This window comes from Sturnira hondurensis, unplaced genomic scaffold, assembly GCF_014824575.4.
Source record: "Sturnira hondurensis isolate 20B ecotype Veracruz unplaced genomic scaffold, ASM1482457v3 Scaffold0000880, whole genome shotgun sequence".
Classification (NCBI taxonomy): domain Eukaryota; kingdom Metazoa; phylum Chordata; class Mammalia; order Chiroptera; family Phyllostomidae; genus Sturnira; species Sturnira hondurensis.
The window spans coordinates 366,394-383,600 of record NW_028073511.1 but is presented as its reverse complement, the minus strand read 5'-3'; the positions used below and the strand labels follow the sequence as shown (position 1 = coordinate 383,600).

The 17,207-nt window shown below is 53.9% G+C and overlaps 1 protein-coding gene across 1 annotated transcript in view; it reads right to left on the bottom strand.

Annotated features, from left to right (window-relative positions):
- Positions 1-366: 366 nt before the first annotated feature.
- The window catches only part of GLP1R (glucagon like peptide 1 receptor), a 38,500-nt gene continuing 21,659 nt past the window's right edge, over positions 367-17,207 (bottom strand). The window contains exons 7-13 of the mRNA XM_037051927.1: positions 16,506-16,665; positions 12,118-12,178; positions 11,523-11,592; positions 11,331-11,419; positions 10,867-11,005; positions 9,915-9,956; positions 367-5,094 (exon numbers count right to left, since the gene is read on the bottom strand). Of these exons, the coding sequence (XP_036907822.1) occupies positions 4,927-5,094; positions 9,915-9,956; positions 10,867-11,005; positions 11,331-11,419; positions 11,523-11,592; positions 12,118-12,178; positions 16,506-16,665 (729 nt within the window). The 3' untranslated portion in view covers positions 367-4,926. The remainder of the gene's footprint in view (positions 5,095-9,914; positions 9,957-10,866; positions 11,006-11,330; positions 11,420-11,522; positions 11,593-12,117; positions 12,179-16,505; positions 16,666-17,207) is intronic.

The following is a 17,207-nucleotide window of genomic DNA, read 5'->3' as shown; positions in this document are numbered from 1 at the left end:
AACACTCATGAGCAAACATCCCACAAAAGCACTGAAGACAGAAATTCAGCTTTGTCCCTCCAGCAACTTTGGCTCTCAACTCTCTCGGTACCTTTAAATGCCTTCATCACCCCCCTCCCCCAAACCCAAGGAGATTGTTGAGGTTTGGAAGATGTGATTATTTTTAGTGAGAGGAGCATAGAACTGCAAACTTGGAAAAAAAAGTGTGCACCCTCTGGCAAACACAGCCCCGCCTGTCTGGGAGGCATCGGGCCCCTTCCTCACAGCGCCACAGGCTCCCGGGCAAAGAAGCCCACAACTTGTTCCATGTTCCAAACATGGCGGGGACCTCTTCTCTCCCCACATCCAAATAGTCTCATGTATCTGTTTTTTTTTCTCCTGGATTGCTTTGACACAGTGATAATTAGTCATGCTAGATTGTCCGGGTTGGCTAATTACTGATGGTTTTGACAGGCCCCTTCAGAAAGATTGTGTAAGCCCAGTGTGAGTTCAGATCCAAGTGCTGGAGGCAGTGCTCTGGCTGCACCGGAGTGTGGAGCGCAGGGCATCACTGTCAGGCCTGGCAGCGCCTATCAGCTGCACCCCTAAATTGGTCACAGCTGAGAAAAGGGCATTCACAGCATGGCTAGTAGGGCCACTTGTTACTGAGGAGGAGGAGTGTGGGCGGCTCACTGTGGGATGGGGGTTGAGGGGGTGGGGGGGTGAATGCATCAGAGGAAAATGCACAACTGGTGGATGAGGCTTTGAAAATCTGGCTAAAATGGCCAAAGTGGGGAGAGAAAACTCTCCACTTTGACAGATTCAGGTATAGGCCAAGTCCAAAAGGCTTTGGGGGGTTAATGGGAAAACAATTATTCTTATCTGCTGCCTGCCAATCTGTATCCATTGACAGAGCAGAAGTAATTATAGATACTGTAGACACACTGTGGCATTAAGTGTTTCAGTTACACTGCTTACAACACTTCCTGATACGCTCTCTTCGCCCGGCTGGGGAGCTGGTTTGAGCAGCAGGTCATACCGTAGGGGCCTGATGCTGTTGTTTGTAGAAGTTTCTCACATTGGGGTATTTTGTTTCCCAAGAAAATTTGCTCCAGCGAAAAGAAAGAAAAAGAGTTGATACTAATTGGGTTTCTATTGAATATTTAGAATGTCATTCACATAGTTGTCTTAGCAGAGCAAGATGACATATTTTGAGGGTTTTCATGAAGTTTGTCTCAAAGGAGCCAAAAGCAGGGTCAGCACTGTAGATTAGAATCAGTGGAGGAACAATAAACCTGTGGAATAGATTCTGCCTTCCTGGAGCACGTAGCAGGCATTAGCGATAATGGGAGCCCTGTCTGTGCATGGAGAGGAAGCATCTATTGCTTGGGCTCTCACCCATCCTCGCCCTGGGTAGTGTGGTCCCATGACCTTCACTGTGGGTGGGAAGATTCTGGATTCATCATTTCCTAACTTTATGCTGCTATGCACAAGGCAAAAGACACACACACACACACACACACACACACACACAGTGCTCTTCCCTTGCGTAAAAAAGAGACTGGAGGGAATGGGGATGGGTTAATGAAACATGACCCATACTGACGAGGTGACCAAGTCTTTCCAGGCATGGACGTGAACTGACTCTACCTGCCCTTCATGGTGGCTGTGCCACCTCTGCTAGGCTAAAGCTGCCCGGTTTGCTGGTCTCCAACTTCAGGCAGTACCACAGAAACAAAAGGGAGATTCGGGACCTTTGCTAAGGCTCTTTTAGTCCACTCTGTGTGTCTATCTGTACTTCTCAAACAAGAAGAGGTGCATCAGAAAAACAGTAAGCCAGATCACTAAAAGAACTCTGCACTAGCTATGTGAAATGGCTGACTTGCTGTTTCTATGCATACACATGCTGTTCCATTGCTTCATTTTAAGATAAGGAGAAATGCACTGGAGTAGAGATAGTAGAGCACAATCTACCCCTCCTCTCAGTAGGCTAATTCATCAAGGAGATGGTACCTTCACCACACATTTGCTGCTGCTTACAATTTAATGGAAACCCCAGATAACATGGCTGAATTTTACTTTAGAGCATCTTGTGTGGCCATTATATTTTTCACCTGTCCCTCCCAGAGGCCTCACTCATCTCAGAGGCAAGAGTTGGCCTGGGTCCTAGCCCCGCTCTGCCACCATCTAGCACTATGACTTTGGGTAAGTCACCTCTGCAAGCCTCCCCCCTCACTTCTGCAGATCAGAGCAGGATGACGGATCTCCACCAGCTTTCCCTGCTGTGAGTCTCCAGGAACTCCACTGGTGTGGTCTGCAGCAAGAATTGCATTGAGGCCATTGAAAATCATACCCACAATCTGGAAAGTTCTTTGAAATGGAAGGAAACTTTGCAACATGTGGTTTGTTTCAGTTTTGTGGCTTAGCTGCTCCAAAGATTGAAATGGTAAGGACAAGCTGCCAGGATTTAAACCCCTAATAAATTCGAGGGAGCTGGCCGGAGTGCTGAACTCAGACCTTGCAGGCTGCACAGCTCACAGTGCCCACACCCTGCCGGGCAGCAGCAATACCCACAGGGCAGAGGCAGGCGAGAATGTACTCAGCAAGCTCCAGACTTAGGGCATCAGGTGTGTAAACAGCTAGTGGAATTTCAGAGTACACTGCATTCATAGTTCCCAGACCTATTAGAGTTACTTTTCACTTAGGAGAGTTTGGGGATAGCTTTGGAAGGACTACACTGCAGTTCAAATGAATAGTAATAGTGTGGATCTTGGAGCAAAGAAAATATTTCCTTCAGTTCAGTATCTGGTATGTATCCAAGGAAAAAGTGACTCATTGTTAAAAGGCTTCAAGTGTGGGGTGTGATGAGCCTTCTGAAATCAGAAACCACTGGTACCAGTTGGGAAAAGAACACTCTTTACAGTTTAAACCAAATGGAATGAGTTTCCCAGTGCCTTCTAACTAAACACAATTTATTTATTCTCCCCACAATTTTTCCCGTGAACAATTTATTTCTCGAATATCGATGTGTCTCTTTGTTGCTGTGCAGTATATTAATATTCACTAAATTTTCATTTACCCGAAGCCAAAATGCTTGCAGCAGAGCTCTGTCCCCATTAGCCCACCAGTTTCATCTCCCCACTACCCACTCCAAGGAGAAAGCTACATGCGTGGCACCAACCAGAAGTCTGCCCTGATCCTGGGGAAGCAGGAATGACCCTGTCCCCAACAGTCAGGGAGGCAGTCTGCACACTGCTTTCTTTCGCCTGAGGCCCAACTTCCCTATTAACATAGACACAACACTAAAGCTGAAGTATAAGAAATTTTCTGCTTGATGTATTTTATGTCCCATTATTATTCTGCCTGCACATCACATGCCTCTCTGAGAGACACAAGCGAATCCATGGTTTCGGAGGAGGGTTCCCAACACTTAAAAAGGATGAGGAAGGAGAGACAGACTCATAAAGGAACTCATCTGCAGCCTCTCCCTCTGCTCTCCGGGAGGTCGAGACTCCCAAGAGTGCTCTCCTGCTCTGGAAATGCCCTTCCCATCTGTACACGCCATCGCCAGCCCCCAGGGTTGACTGGTTCCCTTTTTGTGGGAGAATCCATAGCATGGCTATGTGTCTGCTTTCTCATCATGGCTGGGGCAGGATTCATAGGTTTCTGCTCTCATTTATGGGATAAGACTGGAGGCAGGGCAAACATTAATTAGCTCTAAGGATGGAATGCAATCAGTGACCACCCCACGCCCCCAACAACATCACAACCACCAGTGATCCAGTTCTTGTTTCCACCAGGCGGGAGAAATCAGAATGGCACATTTGCACATACAGACTACTCACAGCAATAAAGAAAAATGAATAAAATCTATACAGGCTCCCAAGTTGCAGGGGTCGGGGCGGGGAGGGATTTCAGAGGGAAAAAGACCCAGGGCAGGGGAGGACTGTCTCCATGGTAACAGTGGGGGCTGGCAGTTGTCCCATAAGGGTCTCTTCTTGGTCACATTTCCTAAAGTTAGAGGAGGCACCCGAACTCCCATGCCAGAGAGAGAATCTGGTCAGAAATAAAAAGTACCTCCATAGTGTGGTGCAGGCTCTCTCAGGCTCTCTCTCTCTCAGCCCTCTGGGTTCTTGACAGCAGCAGGTAATCTAAGCCCCCTGGACACTGCTAACGTTTCCTAGGAGAACCCCAGAGGACTCTCGAGAATCTGTAGAGTAGAATTCAGAGCTCATACCTGGGGCTGGGCTCCCCAGGAGTGGGCCTGCCCTGGTTCCCTGGGCATGGCAGGGGCAGGCACCAAAGTAATTCTTACAGATGCCCAGGGGAAACTGCACACCAGCAAAGAAAACCCTAGAAGCAGCTGCTGGTTATGGCCCAAACAAACCTCCCCAAAGAGAATCTGGGTGGAGAGATGAGGGGGCAAGCTGAGGGAAACAAATGACCCAGACCTGCGACAACGTCCCTTAACCAGGAGACAAGGGTGGTGACCCCCACCTGAGGCTGACAGAGTTCGCCTGCATTACCCAAACTCTGTGTCTGGCTGAGGTTATAGCAGCCTTTTTCCGAACCAGCTCCTCCGACAAGCCACATCCCACTAATAAGCCATTGACCTTGAGTTTGAGTCTGGGGCTTATTTGCTGCTCTGTCTGGGGGAACCCCAGGGGCCTGTGGCTTAACGGGAAGAAATCCTCATTTTAGCAGCAATAGCTTTTCCTCTCTTCCCGCCACAGTGATCAAATTAACAGGCTGCTGCTCCTCAGAGAAAATGTGTGCACAGGTCCCAGGAGGCACTGCCCATTTGCCTGTCTGATGGGTCAGGGGAGGGGAAGCAGGGATGTATACGTGTGTGTCCCTCCTTTCCCCGACCCCAGGAGGGTCTCCCCAACCTGGAGTGGCCTCCCAGCCCGCCTGCAGTGGGACCACAGGTGGGTGGGTGCTGGAGGTTTAGCTGCAGGAGGCCTGGCAGGTAGCTGCATACATGCTGCTCCCCACTGTGCCCCCACTGCTCAGGCTGCTGGTGGGACACTTGAGGGGCTTCATGCTGCTGTCCCTCTGCACGTGCAAGTGCTCGAGACGCCAGCGCTCCCAGCTCTTCCGAAACTCCATCTGGACCTTCCGTGGGAAAAGGAGGGAAACAAAAGCCATCATGCAGCCAACTGCCCACAGAATGGCCCCATTATTACATTAGTCAGGAAGGGGAAAAATCTACTGCATTATATTAAGAGACACAAGTCAAGGCCTTTGGGCACCTAAATTAATATCCCAATAAAGTTGTTTATTGTTGTCTCCTATTTTCTGCCTCTCCTCAAGAGAGAGATAGGCTTGATGATTTAATTGGTCTCTTCCATCTCTAAACTCTGTGACTCAGCTAAGTACCTTTTACAATCCATCACACTATTATTTAATGGAAGAGATCAGGAGGCCGAAATGCGGGGAGACAGAGAAGGGAAGAGAGGAAAAGGAGAGAGAATATGAGTTCAGAGTGCGCTCTCCAGGTTTCAGCTTGGACAACACAGAAGAGGGACAGCGTGCCCCTACCCCTCACGGTGCCCACAGCAGACTCGTCTAAACTCCCCAGGTGAAGTCTAAGCTCCCCAGGGGCTTCACCAGGGAGGGAGGGAAGGATGAAAGGAGGCTGAGCCTGGTGCCAGCAGTGAGGAGGCGGCTGTGGACCAGGGCTTCTCAGCCTTTCCACAGGGGGTGTGGCCCGGGTGAGTTCATTCAACCAGAATCCCTGCTATGCTGGGCTCAGGCCTCTCATCAGGAAAAGCCTTTTCAAGAGGGCTGATGGTTGGGACCTTGTTTGGGGGCACAAAGATCAAATCCAACTACTGCTGCAGGTCCCCAAGTCACCTGAAGGCTTGTGGCAATGCCATGGTGATCTAAGTCCCCCAGAGGTGCTACTGGCACCTGCACATCCAGCCCAGGGCATCTGGGAGGCTCTTCTAGGGGACCTTCCCACAAGTTTGCTTCCCAGAACTTCTCGGATGTCCCCCACCCCGGCCCTCAGGCCTCCCCACATCAGGATGTCTGGGACCTAACTCTCTCCTTTTAGGCCCCAGCCACTTGGACGGCCAGCTGGCAGCAGCTGCAGGTCCTGGGCTCACTGACAATGCCCCCATCCGTCCCCGTACGGAAACCCCTCTCGTCCTGCTGCTGCAAGGGCTGTCAGCCACTGGCTCAGCCCATCGAGACCTCTGGTGAGGCTGCATGCCTTCCCTCAGAAGAGTGTTTTCTGTGCTGACTGGAGCTGAGATGCCAAGAGCCTGCCTGCAGGATGGGCCCGGTATCCCAGGCAGCGTCGTGGAGCCCGGGCTTGGGTGTGGGAGGGAGATGGAGCAGACACCACGTGTGGCCCCTGCTACATGCCAGCCAAGTGTGTGTGATGTGGGTGTTGACAGCTGGGATAGGGACATCTGAGGACAATGGTGGCCTCTGCTTGTACAGCATCAAGGAAGGCCGGCAAACTTGTCTTATAGCCCTTAACTGGGGAGAGGGGGAGAGAGATGGTAAACTGAGGCACATCCATGGGAAGCCACCTCAGGGTTTCAATAGGTCTCCTGGATACGAGCAGGAAATCAGTCAGGACCAGGACTTCTCAGAGTACTGACACTGGGGTGCCCTCTGTCCCCATCTCTCTCAGTGCTTTTCGGAGCCTCAGCTGTGGTCCCTGTCATTAAAAAGCACCATTTATTGGGAGCATACTGAATGCCCAGCATTTTCTATGGATTATTTAAATTTCACAGCAAGCCTGGGAAGTAGCTCCTGTCAGAGGAAACTGAGGTGCAGAGTATGTAAGTATTTTTCCAGGTCTCAGCCAGGACTTGAACCTGGATCTGAACTGCCTCCAAAGCTGGTCTCCTCCCCACTGGCCTGGCCTCCCATGACTGGCTGGTGTCCCCCAGAACTCAGCTGGGAGTGCCAGGAGGGCTGGCACCACATCTTCCTCATCCCACTTGTCCTGAACCTGGCACAGCACCCAGCATACAGTAGGTACTGGATGAGTGTTTGTTTCAATGAGTCAAATGAACGAACAAGTAACTAATGAGCATCTGATATTGGGTTCCTTGATCCTGGGTTATTACAATGGAACAACAAAGACAACAACGCAAATCCGGACATGGCTCCAGCACTGGTCAGGGCCCTTGCCCCCAGGTTTATCCTGCCTCCCACAGCCTCTCTGGTCAGGTACTGCACCAGACTCTGGGGTTTGGGATGAACTGGTAAAGCTCAATCACCTCCATTTGCACTAGGGGAGAGAGGCAAAGTGATTGCCTGGGTCGCACAGCCAGGCAGTGTCAGAACTGGACCAGCACTCAGGTTCTGGAGTCAAAAGCCATGGTGAGCGGACACGAGCTGTCACAAACCCACCCCAGGCCTCCCCTCCCTGTGTCAGCTCCCTGCCCACCCCCAGCGGGTGTGGGCCTTCGCAGGCATGCAGGACCAATGTTCAGGCCATCTTTTCTCTTCAGGTCACAAGTACCTGGCATTTCCATGCCAACCCTGGTCTGGAGAACAGCTCTTGCGGGCAGAGGCCTCAGCCCAGGAGCCAAGTATGCTTTTGTGGTCCAGTGATGGTGACAAGTCTGTCCTTGTGCCTGATGGAGCCAGGGCTCAAGGTGTCTCCAGGAGGGTTTAAAGGTGTAGTTAAGCAAGACAGGTTCTCCGGGTCCCCTGAACCAGGCCTCCTGGACTCCTAAGACCCCCTAGGGAGAGGTGAGCTGGGAATCTGGTGATTTGCTTATTAGTCAAGGGCAGAGTGGGGCTATGTGCCCGCTCTCCCTCCTCACAGCTCGGCCAGACTTGGGAGGTGGGCGAGGGGGAGGTGACGGGTGACTGGGCTTTAAGGAGCAGAATCAGGAGAAGCAACTGAGTCAGGGTCTAGGTGAGATGCTCTGCAAAGGTGGTGGGAAAGCCATTGCACGTGCATGTGCAAGTGGGGGTGGGAGTGAGTGTGTGCCGTCAGCATGGCTTTGGGGAGAGGGGATGGATAAGTGGGAACGGGGGGGCTGGGGAGTGAGAAGGTGGCAGCAGGGAGCCCCATTCTCCCCTCACAGGCCTGTCCCTCTGTCCCCATCCCACACAGGGATACCTGCCAGCCTGCCCTGTCCCCAGAGAATAAAGCAGCAGAGCTTAGGCCTGGGTGGCACATCATCCCTCTGGCTGAGAACCATTCCTAGAGGGAATGCCTCCCCTCTGAGTGTCCTGTACACCCGCCCTCCCTCCTTGCCTGGCCTACCCCACACTGAGTCTGGCCAGCCCTCTGAGACCTGCCCACGGGAACAGCCAGAACCCATTTATGGGCCACCCTTGGCCTGGTGCTGCCTCCACCTCCCCAGCCCCAGCAGCCCTGACGCATTAGTCGGCACCCCTCCCACTGCCCGTTAGCTCTGCCACCTTCTAGCCGTTGGATTGGGACTATTCATCTCATTTGCTGAGCCTTCATTTTCTCATCTGTATAATGCAGATAAAGTCTGCTACACAGGATTGGATTTAATAAAACCTAATACACAGCAAGTGCTCAGGAAATGTTTCCCTCTCTTTTAGAGACCTGGTATCCACGTGCTGTGAGCATTATTACCTCTGTTTTGTAGATGAGGAAACTGAGGTTCAGAGTGGGCATGTAACTTGCCCAAAGTCACACAGCTCATTAAGTGAGGTGACCTGGATCAGAGCAGAGATCTGACACCAAAGCTCATATCCTTCATCTTTCCTGCTACATCACTACATCACATTGCTGCCCGAGCCATCTCATAGGTCCCTGAAGCACCCAGGCTCCCACCCACGGCTCCTCGTGTCCCCCATACCCACTGCAAAAGTGAAATTTGCATTACTGAGCAGACTTTTAAGATCTCTGAGCTCCTGGATCCCAGACTCAGTGACACAGAAGCCACGCAGAGTGCTGGCTCTTTGATGAACAGTGTCCCTGGGTCACCTGAGCTCCAGCCGCAGGAATGCAAACCCTTACCTGGGCCTGAATGGCGTTAACAGAGTCCTCAGTTTCCCCCCAGACTGTGGGGTGGGGGGATGCCTATATCCCGTCCCTGCTGGGGGTCAGTCCTCCTGTGGAAACTTCTCCAGGTGGCTCTGTGCTGCCTGGAGGACTATTACTCGTTTTCTCCGCTGGAAAGAATTGCGATGGGGTCGGGGTGGGGCTGTGGCATTTGTGATAACCATTTTGATGGCACCACAGACGGACAGTCCCTCTTCCCAGGAGCTGGACATCCCAGAGAGAGACGGGGCGGACTGTGGTCCTGCAGGGTCTGCAGGAGATGGTGTGGGGCCAGCAAGAACCTTCTCCTCCTGCCCCAGGAGCCAGAGAGCCCCTGGGGGAACCCACTCCCTTCCCTGGTAGACCGAGCTCTTGCCTGCCTACACAAAGGACAGGTGGCTTTCTTCCTCAGGCAGAGTTCGAATCCTGCCTCTGCCATGCTTCCCAGACCAAACCCAGGCATGCTTCTCACTGTCTCTGACCTTCAGTGTTCTCAGGTGTGAAAAATGGGAATATCAGAACCGGAATTTTAGCAGAGATTTTTTGGGGAAGAGGCTTTGACAATGAAATGAGACAGGGATTATTAAAGCCCCAAGTCTGTTGAATGAATGTCTGGGCATGAACTTGGGGGCATGTCTGTTGAATAACTTTGTAACAGTCATCACCACCTATTCACTTAACATGAGGCCGGGCCTTCCCCAAACTCACAGATGATTAGGGTATGCCTGCACACACACGTGCACACGCATGTGACTGTGTGTGAGAGTGTGAGAGAGACCCACCCATGCACGAAAAACAGAATACATAGATAAGAAGCCTCCACAGGCTTGGTGGGTAGGGGCTTTGAGCTGAACAGACTGAGGGAGTCCCCAGGGCATAACTCCAGAACAGCCAATGGCAGCAGCCCAGCAGGGTCCCCACGTCCCTCCTCAGGCCTTACCTCGCTGTTGACAAAGCAGTACAAGATGGCCACCATCAGCCCCTGGAAACAAGAGTCACATCAGCAGGGAAGGAGTGGGAGGGAGGCGCCATGCTGACAGGCCCTAGTCTCAAGCTCCTTGGGGCTCCAGCCCAACCACCCCCTGCTCAGATAGGGCAGCCCCTCTCCTTTCCTATCTGGAGGGACAAGAAGCCCTCTTGCCCAGATACTGCATAGCTCTTCATTCGCCCCTTCTTCGAGGGACACGTGACCCAGAAAGGACACTACCAGTGACTGTGGGGAATTTTCCCTGGCCCAGCCTCATTTGTTCACACAAGTGACACATGCTCCAGAACTCTGATCTGTGTGTGCATGTGCACATGCACGTGTGTGTGAGTGTGTGTGCAAGTGCACAGATATGGCCCGCATGCTGGTGGCCATCCCATAAGCCTCCCGAGGGGCTGGGCCCAGTTTCCTAGGTTCCTACACTCACTGGCACTCCTCGCCCCGCGGCATCATCTAATACCAGAGGAGAGGATCGATTCGCAGCTTTGGAAACTCCGTGACTATGCAAGTCTGTTTTAACACCTCTGAGCCCTAGTTTCCTCCTCTGTATAATGGGGATAATCCTGCCCACCTCCTGGTGTTCTGTGAGGATTAAATGCACAGCATGTATAAACCAGCTGGCAGGGCACCACCCACCCCCCCACCCAGTAGCAGTTCAGCAGATGCCAGGCTGGGTGCCCACAGCTACATCTGGGAAGGCTTCCTGCCCAATGTGCTTATAGAAGAGACTGGCCTGGGCACTGGGAAGCCGGGGGATCCCAGCTCAGGCTCTGCTCCAACTGTGTAACTCTGGACAAGGACCACCGTCCTCTAGGCCTCAGGCTGCCTATCTGCCTGGAACAGGCTGGTCTATGCCCCATCCCCACTTTAGGACTTTGCAAGAGAGGGACCCTAGCCGTGAGGTCACCTGGAAGGAGGTGAAGGAGAGCTCTGTGAGCAGCTTGATGAAACGCAGCATCCCCCGGGCGTGCTCGTCCACCACAAAGGCAAAGATGACCTCATGGGTCCCCAGCAGAGGGATGAGTGTCAGTGTGGACTTGGCAAGTCTGGGGGTAGAGTGGAGATGTCATTCTGGCCCTCTCCCATGACCTCTTCTCCCTTTTCTGTGCCCTCAACCCTCCACAGACACCCTCCCACCCCAAATGCCCTGGGACAGGCTACTTGGAGGGGAGGAGGTAGAGGTTGAGCCACCTCCCCCCTCAGCAGTCCAAAAGCTGCCTAGGTACAGGGATGAGGGTAAGACTTGGGGTCCCAGACCAGGCCCAGGTGGGAAAAGGTCATGTAGGGTTCCAAGCTCAGCACCCCAGGATCTCTGCCTCTGCTGGAAGGACGGGCTGAGGCTGCCCAGCAAAGCCAGCTCAGTTACGTCACCTGCACTTGATGTCCGTCTTGCACATGAGATTGGCTTTCAGTTTGGATACCACAATGCAGATGACTCGGACAAAGATGAGGAAGTTCACCTGCAGGGCAGATAGCGGGGTGGCTGGAGGCCTTCTCAAGACTCTCACTGTCCCCAGTCCTCCTCCCAGCACACCCCAGGGCCACCCCCACACCGCCACTCACCCCAATGGCAACAAGAATGGGCAGCCGGATAATGAGCCAGTAATTCATGTTTGAGTTCCTGGTCCAGCAGCTGGAGAGGGGAGAGGACACACAGAGGCACCCGGCTGGACACAGGCCCCAGCTCACAGTCAGGCACAGGGACACAGAGGTACGTGTGGGCAGACAGAGTGACACACACTGAGCCACACAAATACTGCCTCTGGGAGCTACCCAACAACCAGTCCCACACAAAGCCCTTCCAGCCACACACACACTCACACATACACACAGTCACACACAGAGAGATACACACACCCCCTGCATGATCCTGTGAACATGATCATCTGTGTACCTGGTACCACACAAAGTAACACTTTGTTCACAGTTATTACAAAGGAACCTGCAGGGGGCGCCATGCACCCCTAGACCCAGCACCATTTGTTGCCGTACAATCCCAGGGTGGGTGGACAGGGGGCTTAGAGAACTAAAGTCATAAATTAAGCTCTGGTCCCTCAGTTTAACCTCCCAACAGGTCATAGCCACATGCGCTGGGGCCAAGGAACCACATGAGGAGGGGGGATGTCAGCACACTCACCACTAGAAGCAGGACACTCACCCCTCATCCTCATAGAGGTACTTGACAATGCCCCAGGGGATGACAAACAGCAGGGGAACACCTAAGAGCAGAGAGGGAAAGAGAGAGAGGGGAGAGGGGCTGGCAGGCCAGAGCCACCACCATGCACACCCAGAAAGCCTTTCCTCACCCTGGTGTCTTCCACCTCCAGCCCCTCTCCTTGACTGACTCCAAACCACACTTTCTAGAAGGTACGGAACTAGGATGCTCTAGGTGCATGAAGAACAGTCAGCAGGACCCCCGACTCCCCAGACTCTTCCTTATCAGGGCCCCCATCACATGGTGTCTGTGCCCCAGCTCTCCAGTCTGCCCCTCGCATGGCCAGCCATACTGTCAGAGCTTGCCCCCAGGGTTCTGGCTGAGACACAGGGACACAGACACCCCGGCAGCAGAGGGACGGGGCCATGGAGTGGGGACAACGGAGTGAATGAGGACAGAACAGGCCAGCTCTCTGATGCCCTTCCCCCCACTGCCTCAGCCCACAGGCCCATCTCCATCGATTCCTTCAGGTACCGGGAGCCCCCCAGTCACCTGTTCCCTGCCCACGCGCATCTGCAAGCGGCCTGGAAGAGCCTGGAGTAGAAATAGGAGCCCTATCCTTGACACCAGCAGCCCGACTAACTGTGACAACGACCACAGCAACCGCACTTCCTACTTGGCTGAAACTTGACCGGTATGGTAGCAGGCTCCGGGGTGGCTCCCAAAGATCCCCACCTCCTGGCAGTCACACCCTGGCACAGTCCACCGTGTACCAGGGTTGGTCTGTGCGACCAATGATGCGCAACAGATGTGATGGCATGTCACTTCTGATATTAAGTTATAAAAGTCTTAAAAGGTTAGAAAAGGCTTGTCTTGAGCTCTCTCTCAGTGTGGTGACTCACTCTGGGAGACACTATTGCCAGGTCATGAGGACACTTAGCCTGTGGAGAGGCCGCTGTGGTAAGGCATGGAAGCCTCCACCCAACAGCCAGCAAGGTCCTAAGCTTCCTGCGCTCGGCCTCATGAGTGAGCTTGCACGCGGATTCTCCAACCCCAGTCAAGCCTTGAGGTGACAGCTATCCTGGTCGATGGCTTGACTGCATCTCTGTGGGAGACCTTGGGCCAGGGACCCACTAACTTGAACTCAGATTCCTGGCCATAAAAACTGCAAGATGATCATTGTTTTAACCAGCTAAGTTGTGGGGTCATTGGTTTGCAGTGAGAGGCAACTAATACAACTGGTTTCCAGTTAGAGCCTCATTTGTCTTCAGAGCCTCAGTGCTCAGCTCACCCTGAGAGCTCAGTGTGTGTTGCTGATTTATAATCGGACTGCCCATCCTCATGTGACAGAGGGTGATGGATCAGGAGCTCAGGAGGGTACAGGTGGGGCTAGGACACAGGACTGCAATCCCATGCCCATGCCAGCCACCCTCAATGGCTTTCTCTACTATCTCCATGCCTGTCTCTATGGCTGCCCCTCTCAGGGTTGGAGATGTAGTATCTGAGATAGGCAAGTGTGCATATTTAGGTGTGTGGACACAGATGTGTGTATGCGGTGTGTATACACATGTGGCTGTGGGGTTCTCCCCCAGGAGCACATTTCCAGGGCAGAATGCACTTCATGGCCATTCCTGCCATCATCATCCAGATCCTCAACACATGATGTCCGCTCAACAGCAGCTCGTACGCCTGGAGCTGCTGCGCTTGACAAGTGCAGACGGGGATGCAGGACACAGACGCCCACAGCTTCACCAGGTACCTCTCTCCTCGGCCATTTATTTGAATGCAACAGACCTCTCAGCACCCATGGTGCATCAGTAACAGGCTTTCATGAGAAGGGGCAAGGGATAGGGGCCCTCCCAAGGTCCCAGCACATAGTGTGGAGTCTGCTGCATAGAAGATGCTCAATGATAATGCAATGAATGATGATGGAGTCAATATATCAATTAGAGAAGGGAAGGTCTCCAGGCAAGGACAACTCCCTGAGCCACACACACACACACACACACACAGAAACCTCCTTCTTGGTCATCCCCAGCCGCCGCATGCTGTCCTTGCTTCCAGAAGCCCCACTCCAGGACTGGGGAGCTCACTCCCGTTACCAGACCTGGGGAACTTTATTCATTCACCACCATCTCCGTAACAGTCTTTTTAAAAACACAGGCACAGCTCTATCACATGCAAACATTACACACTCCCTGCTGGCTTCATTTTTCTCCATTTACAAAGTCACCAAGACAGGCCAAAGAAAAAAAGCTGAAATTAAGTAAGACCTAGCTCAGCAGTAGCTCCAAGACCTACACACAGACCTAGCTCCAAGAAGTAAGGAGGCCCTCGTCCATCAATTGCCCCCCTCCTGTGCAGACTCCTCATGGGGGTCGTGGGGGTACTCAGCCGCCACGGGCTGTGGCGGCAGCTGACATGCCTTCTGGGAACTCCCCCTGCTGTGCCGGAGTTCTAACTTTAGTTCCACTCACACGTGAAGCTGCACATTGTTTCCTGGCATTACGACAGCACATTGGCTCTGAGACTTTCTGTCCTGTCTTTGTTCCTTAAGAAAAGGATGCTCTGATGGGAGAGGGGGGGCCCCCAGGTCCTGCACTTATACCTCCTCAGATCCTGAGGCCTGAGCTGGGGAGTGAGGTGGTGAGAAAGGAGCCCCTCCACCATTTCCTATCTAGAGACCTCAGGGTGTTGTGTATTCCCACCAGTCCTCTACCAACCGCCCCCACTCCACTGCTCACATCACAACATCCCCATGATTGTTCCTATCCTCAGGTCACCATGGTGACAGATACTACCAGTGCTGACGCTGTTTCCCAGAATGGACAGACACCGTCCCCCACCCCGAGGAGAGCCTTCCCAGAGCTCTCCTCAATGGCCTAACCCACTTTCACCCCTAGTTAGCTGCAAGGCTCTCCAGCTGCCCACTGCTGCTCTGACTGCTCTAGTGGAGTGAAGAGGCCTCGGCTCTAGTGGGGTGAAGAGGCCTCAGAGAATAGGAAGGCTCAGCAGGGATGAGGGAGGAAGGGTGGGAGCAGGGAGCTGAGTGCAGAGGCTAGGTCCACCGGTCCGCCTTGCTCAGCTGGGTCCACAGGGGACTGAAGAGGAGGCACAGTGTAGGCTAGAGACTACATGACAGGCAGCGGGGCCCAGAGCCTGAGATTCAGGAGGCAGACTTCCAGCACCTGCTTTGCCTGTAAGGCCCTGCCCTCTCTGCGCCTCCACACCCTCAAACGTTGATCACGTTGAAGCTATCTTAGAGGTGCTCTTCCACAACAGAGCCAGGAACACCAGCAAAAAGCAATGAAGTGTGAGAGAGAGCACAGGGCCAGGGGGCCAGGCAACCCGCTTGGTTTCCTGAGGGGTGGGCTGGACTGGGGCAGCCTTGCAAAGGCCCAGGGGCAGAAGCCAGTCTGGGACAAGGGACTCTGAGGGAGGAGAGGCTGTGACCGAGGTGGAAGTCCCTGGGAGCAGACCGAGGTGGGTGAAGGAAGGGATGAGAGGAGTGAATGGATGAATGGCAAGCTGGAGGGTGTGTCCTGTGGGGTCCAGGGCAGGCACACGGCAGATCGGGGAGAGCCCAACAGCAGGGCCCCCTCTGGCCCCATCCCAGCGGGAGGCTGTGGGCCCCTCCAGACCAAGCCCAGTTGTATCTGTTTTCTGGTAGTGAGGGGAACTGGGAGCTGCTGCTGTTGGGTGCCCCAGGCCCTTCCCCATCCCACCCCTTTCTCATTGGAATCCCACAGAGTGAGAGGCAGGAGCACAACCAGAAATGTTCCAGGAAAAGATAAAAGATGCAATCATTCTTGGCAAACTTTTTTGGCTAGAACATTTCCAGCTGGGCTCCAGGTACATCAGCGGTCCACCCTTTCCTCTGCTGGCTTCTGCCGCCTGCCCTGCTCTCCCGTGAGCCATCCTCTGCATCATCGTGTGACAGAGTCGGAGCCCTCAGCCCCCACCCAGGGCACTTCCCACCCTGAGGCCCAGGATTCTCCATTTCCCTCCGGGCCTGCGCTGCCCAGAACTGACTGGGTACAAGGCTCCACCCCTGGGGGGTGTTAGGAGCGGGGGCATTCAAGGACCGCGCAGGACTGCCAATGGTGTATGCAGTGGATCTGGCCGGACAGAATGGAGCCCTGTACGGGGGATGGGTTATGAAAACAAGGGAGGGTAACCATAACCCCTGCAGTGACTCGACAGCCCCATGGGCAGTAAGCCCTGTGCCCAGGACAGAGCTGTCCAGTGGGCCCTGTGCCTTGGCCCAGCCGTGCATTCCGAGGACCAAGTTGGCGCTGCCTGAAGGCAACGGTTCAAAGAGGGGTCAGCATCGCCCACCCCCCACGCCACAGGTCAGGCTGGGAGGTGCGATGAAGGGTGGTGGGCCTTACCCCAGCCTATGCTCAGGTAGAGCCTGAAGACCTTCCGCTCCGAGAAGACTGAGAGTGCCAGCAGCGAGTACAGATACACGCCCTCCACCAGGAGCCAGTAGTAATTGGCCACCACGCAGTACTGCATGAGCAGGAACACCAGGCGGCAGCCCAGAGAGTCCTGGGGGCAGAGGAAGGGTCTCCAGGGGACAACAGCTCTGCCCCCTGCCTATCTTGACCACCCTCCCTCTCCTGCCCCAGCTGCTGGCCTGCCATGGTGGAAGTAGGGTAAGAGAGCTAACACCTGGCCAGGGTTAGTGCTAAGAACTTGACCTCCCGACCCGATTCAGCTCATTGAATCCTCACTGTCCTGGGTGGAAGAAACTATTATCCCCAGTCAGGTAAGAAAACTAAGGCTCAGAGAAGTTAAATGACTTGCCTAAAACTATACAGCAAGTAAGCGGCACAGCTGGGTTTCAAATCCAGGTCTATCTTCAAAGACCACTCCCCTGTGTCAGACTGAGAACTTCCTAAGGACAGGGGCCATGCCTCCCTCCTGGGACTCCCAAGGGTGGACTGCCTCTCCCGACAGACTGGGGACTTCCTGAGGACTGGGCCTGGGCGGCTCTTGCCTTTTTTTGCAGCAGGCCTGGGTGGGGTGGGGGAGACTAGCCTTCACCAACCGCCCACGGCTCCCCGGGTCCTTCCTGGGCACACCACACA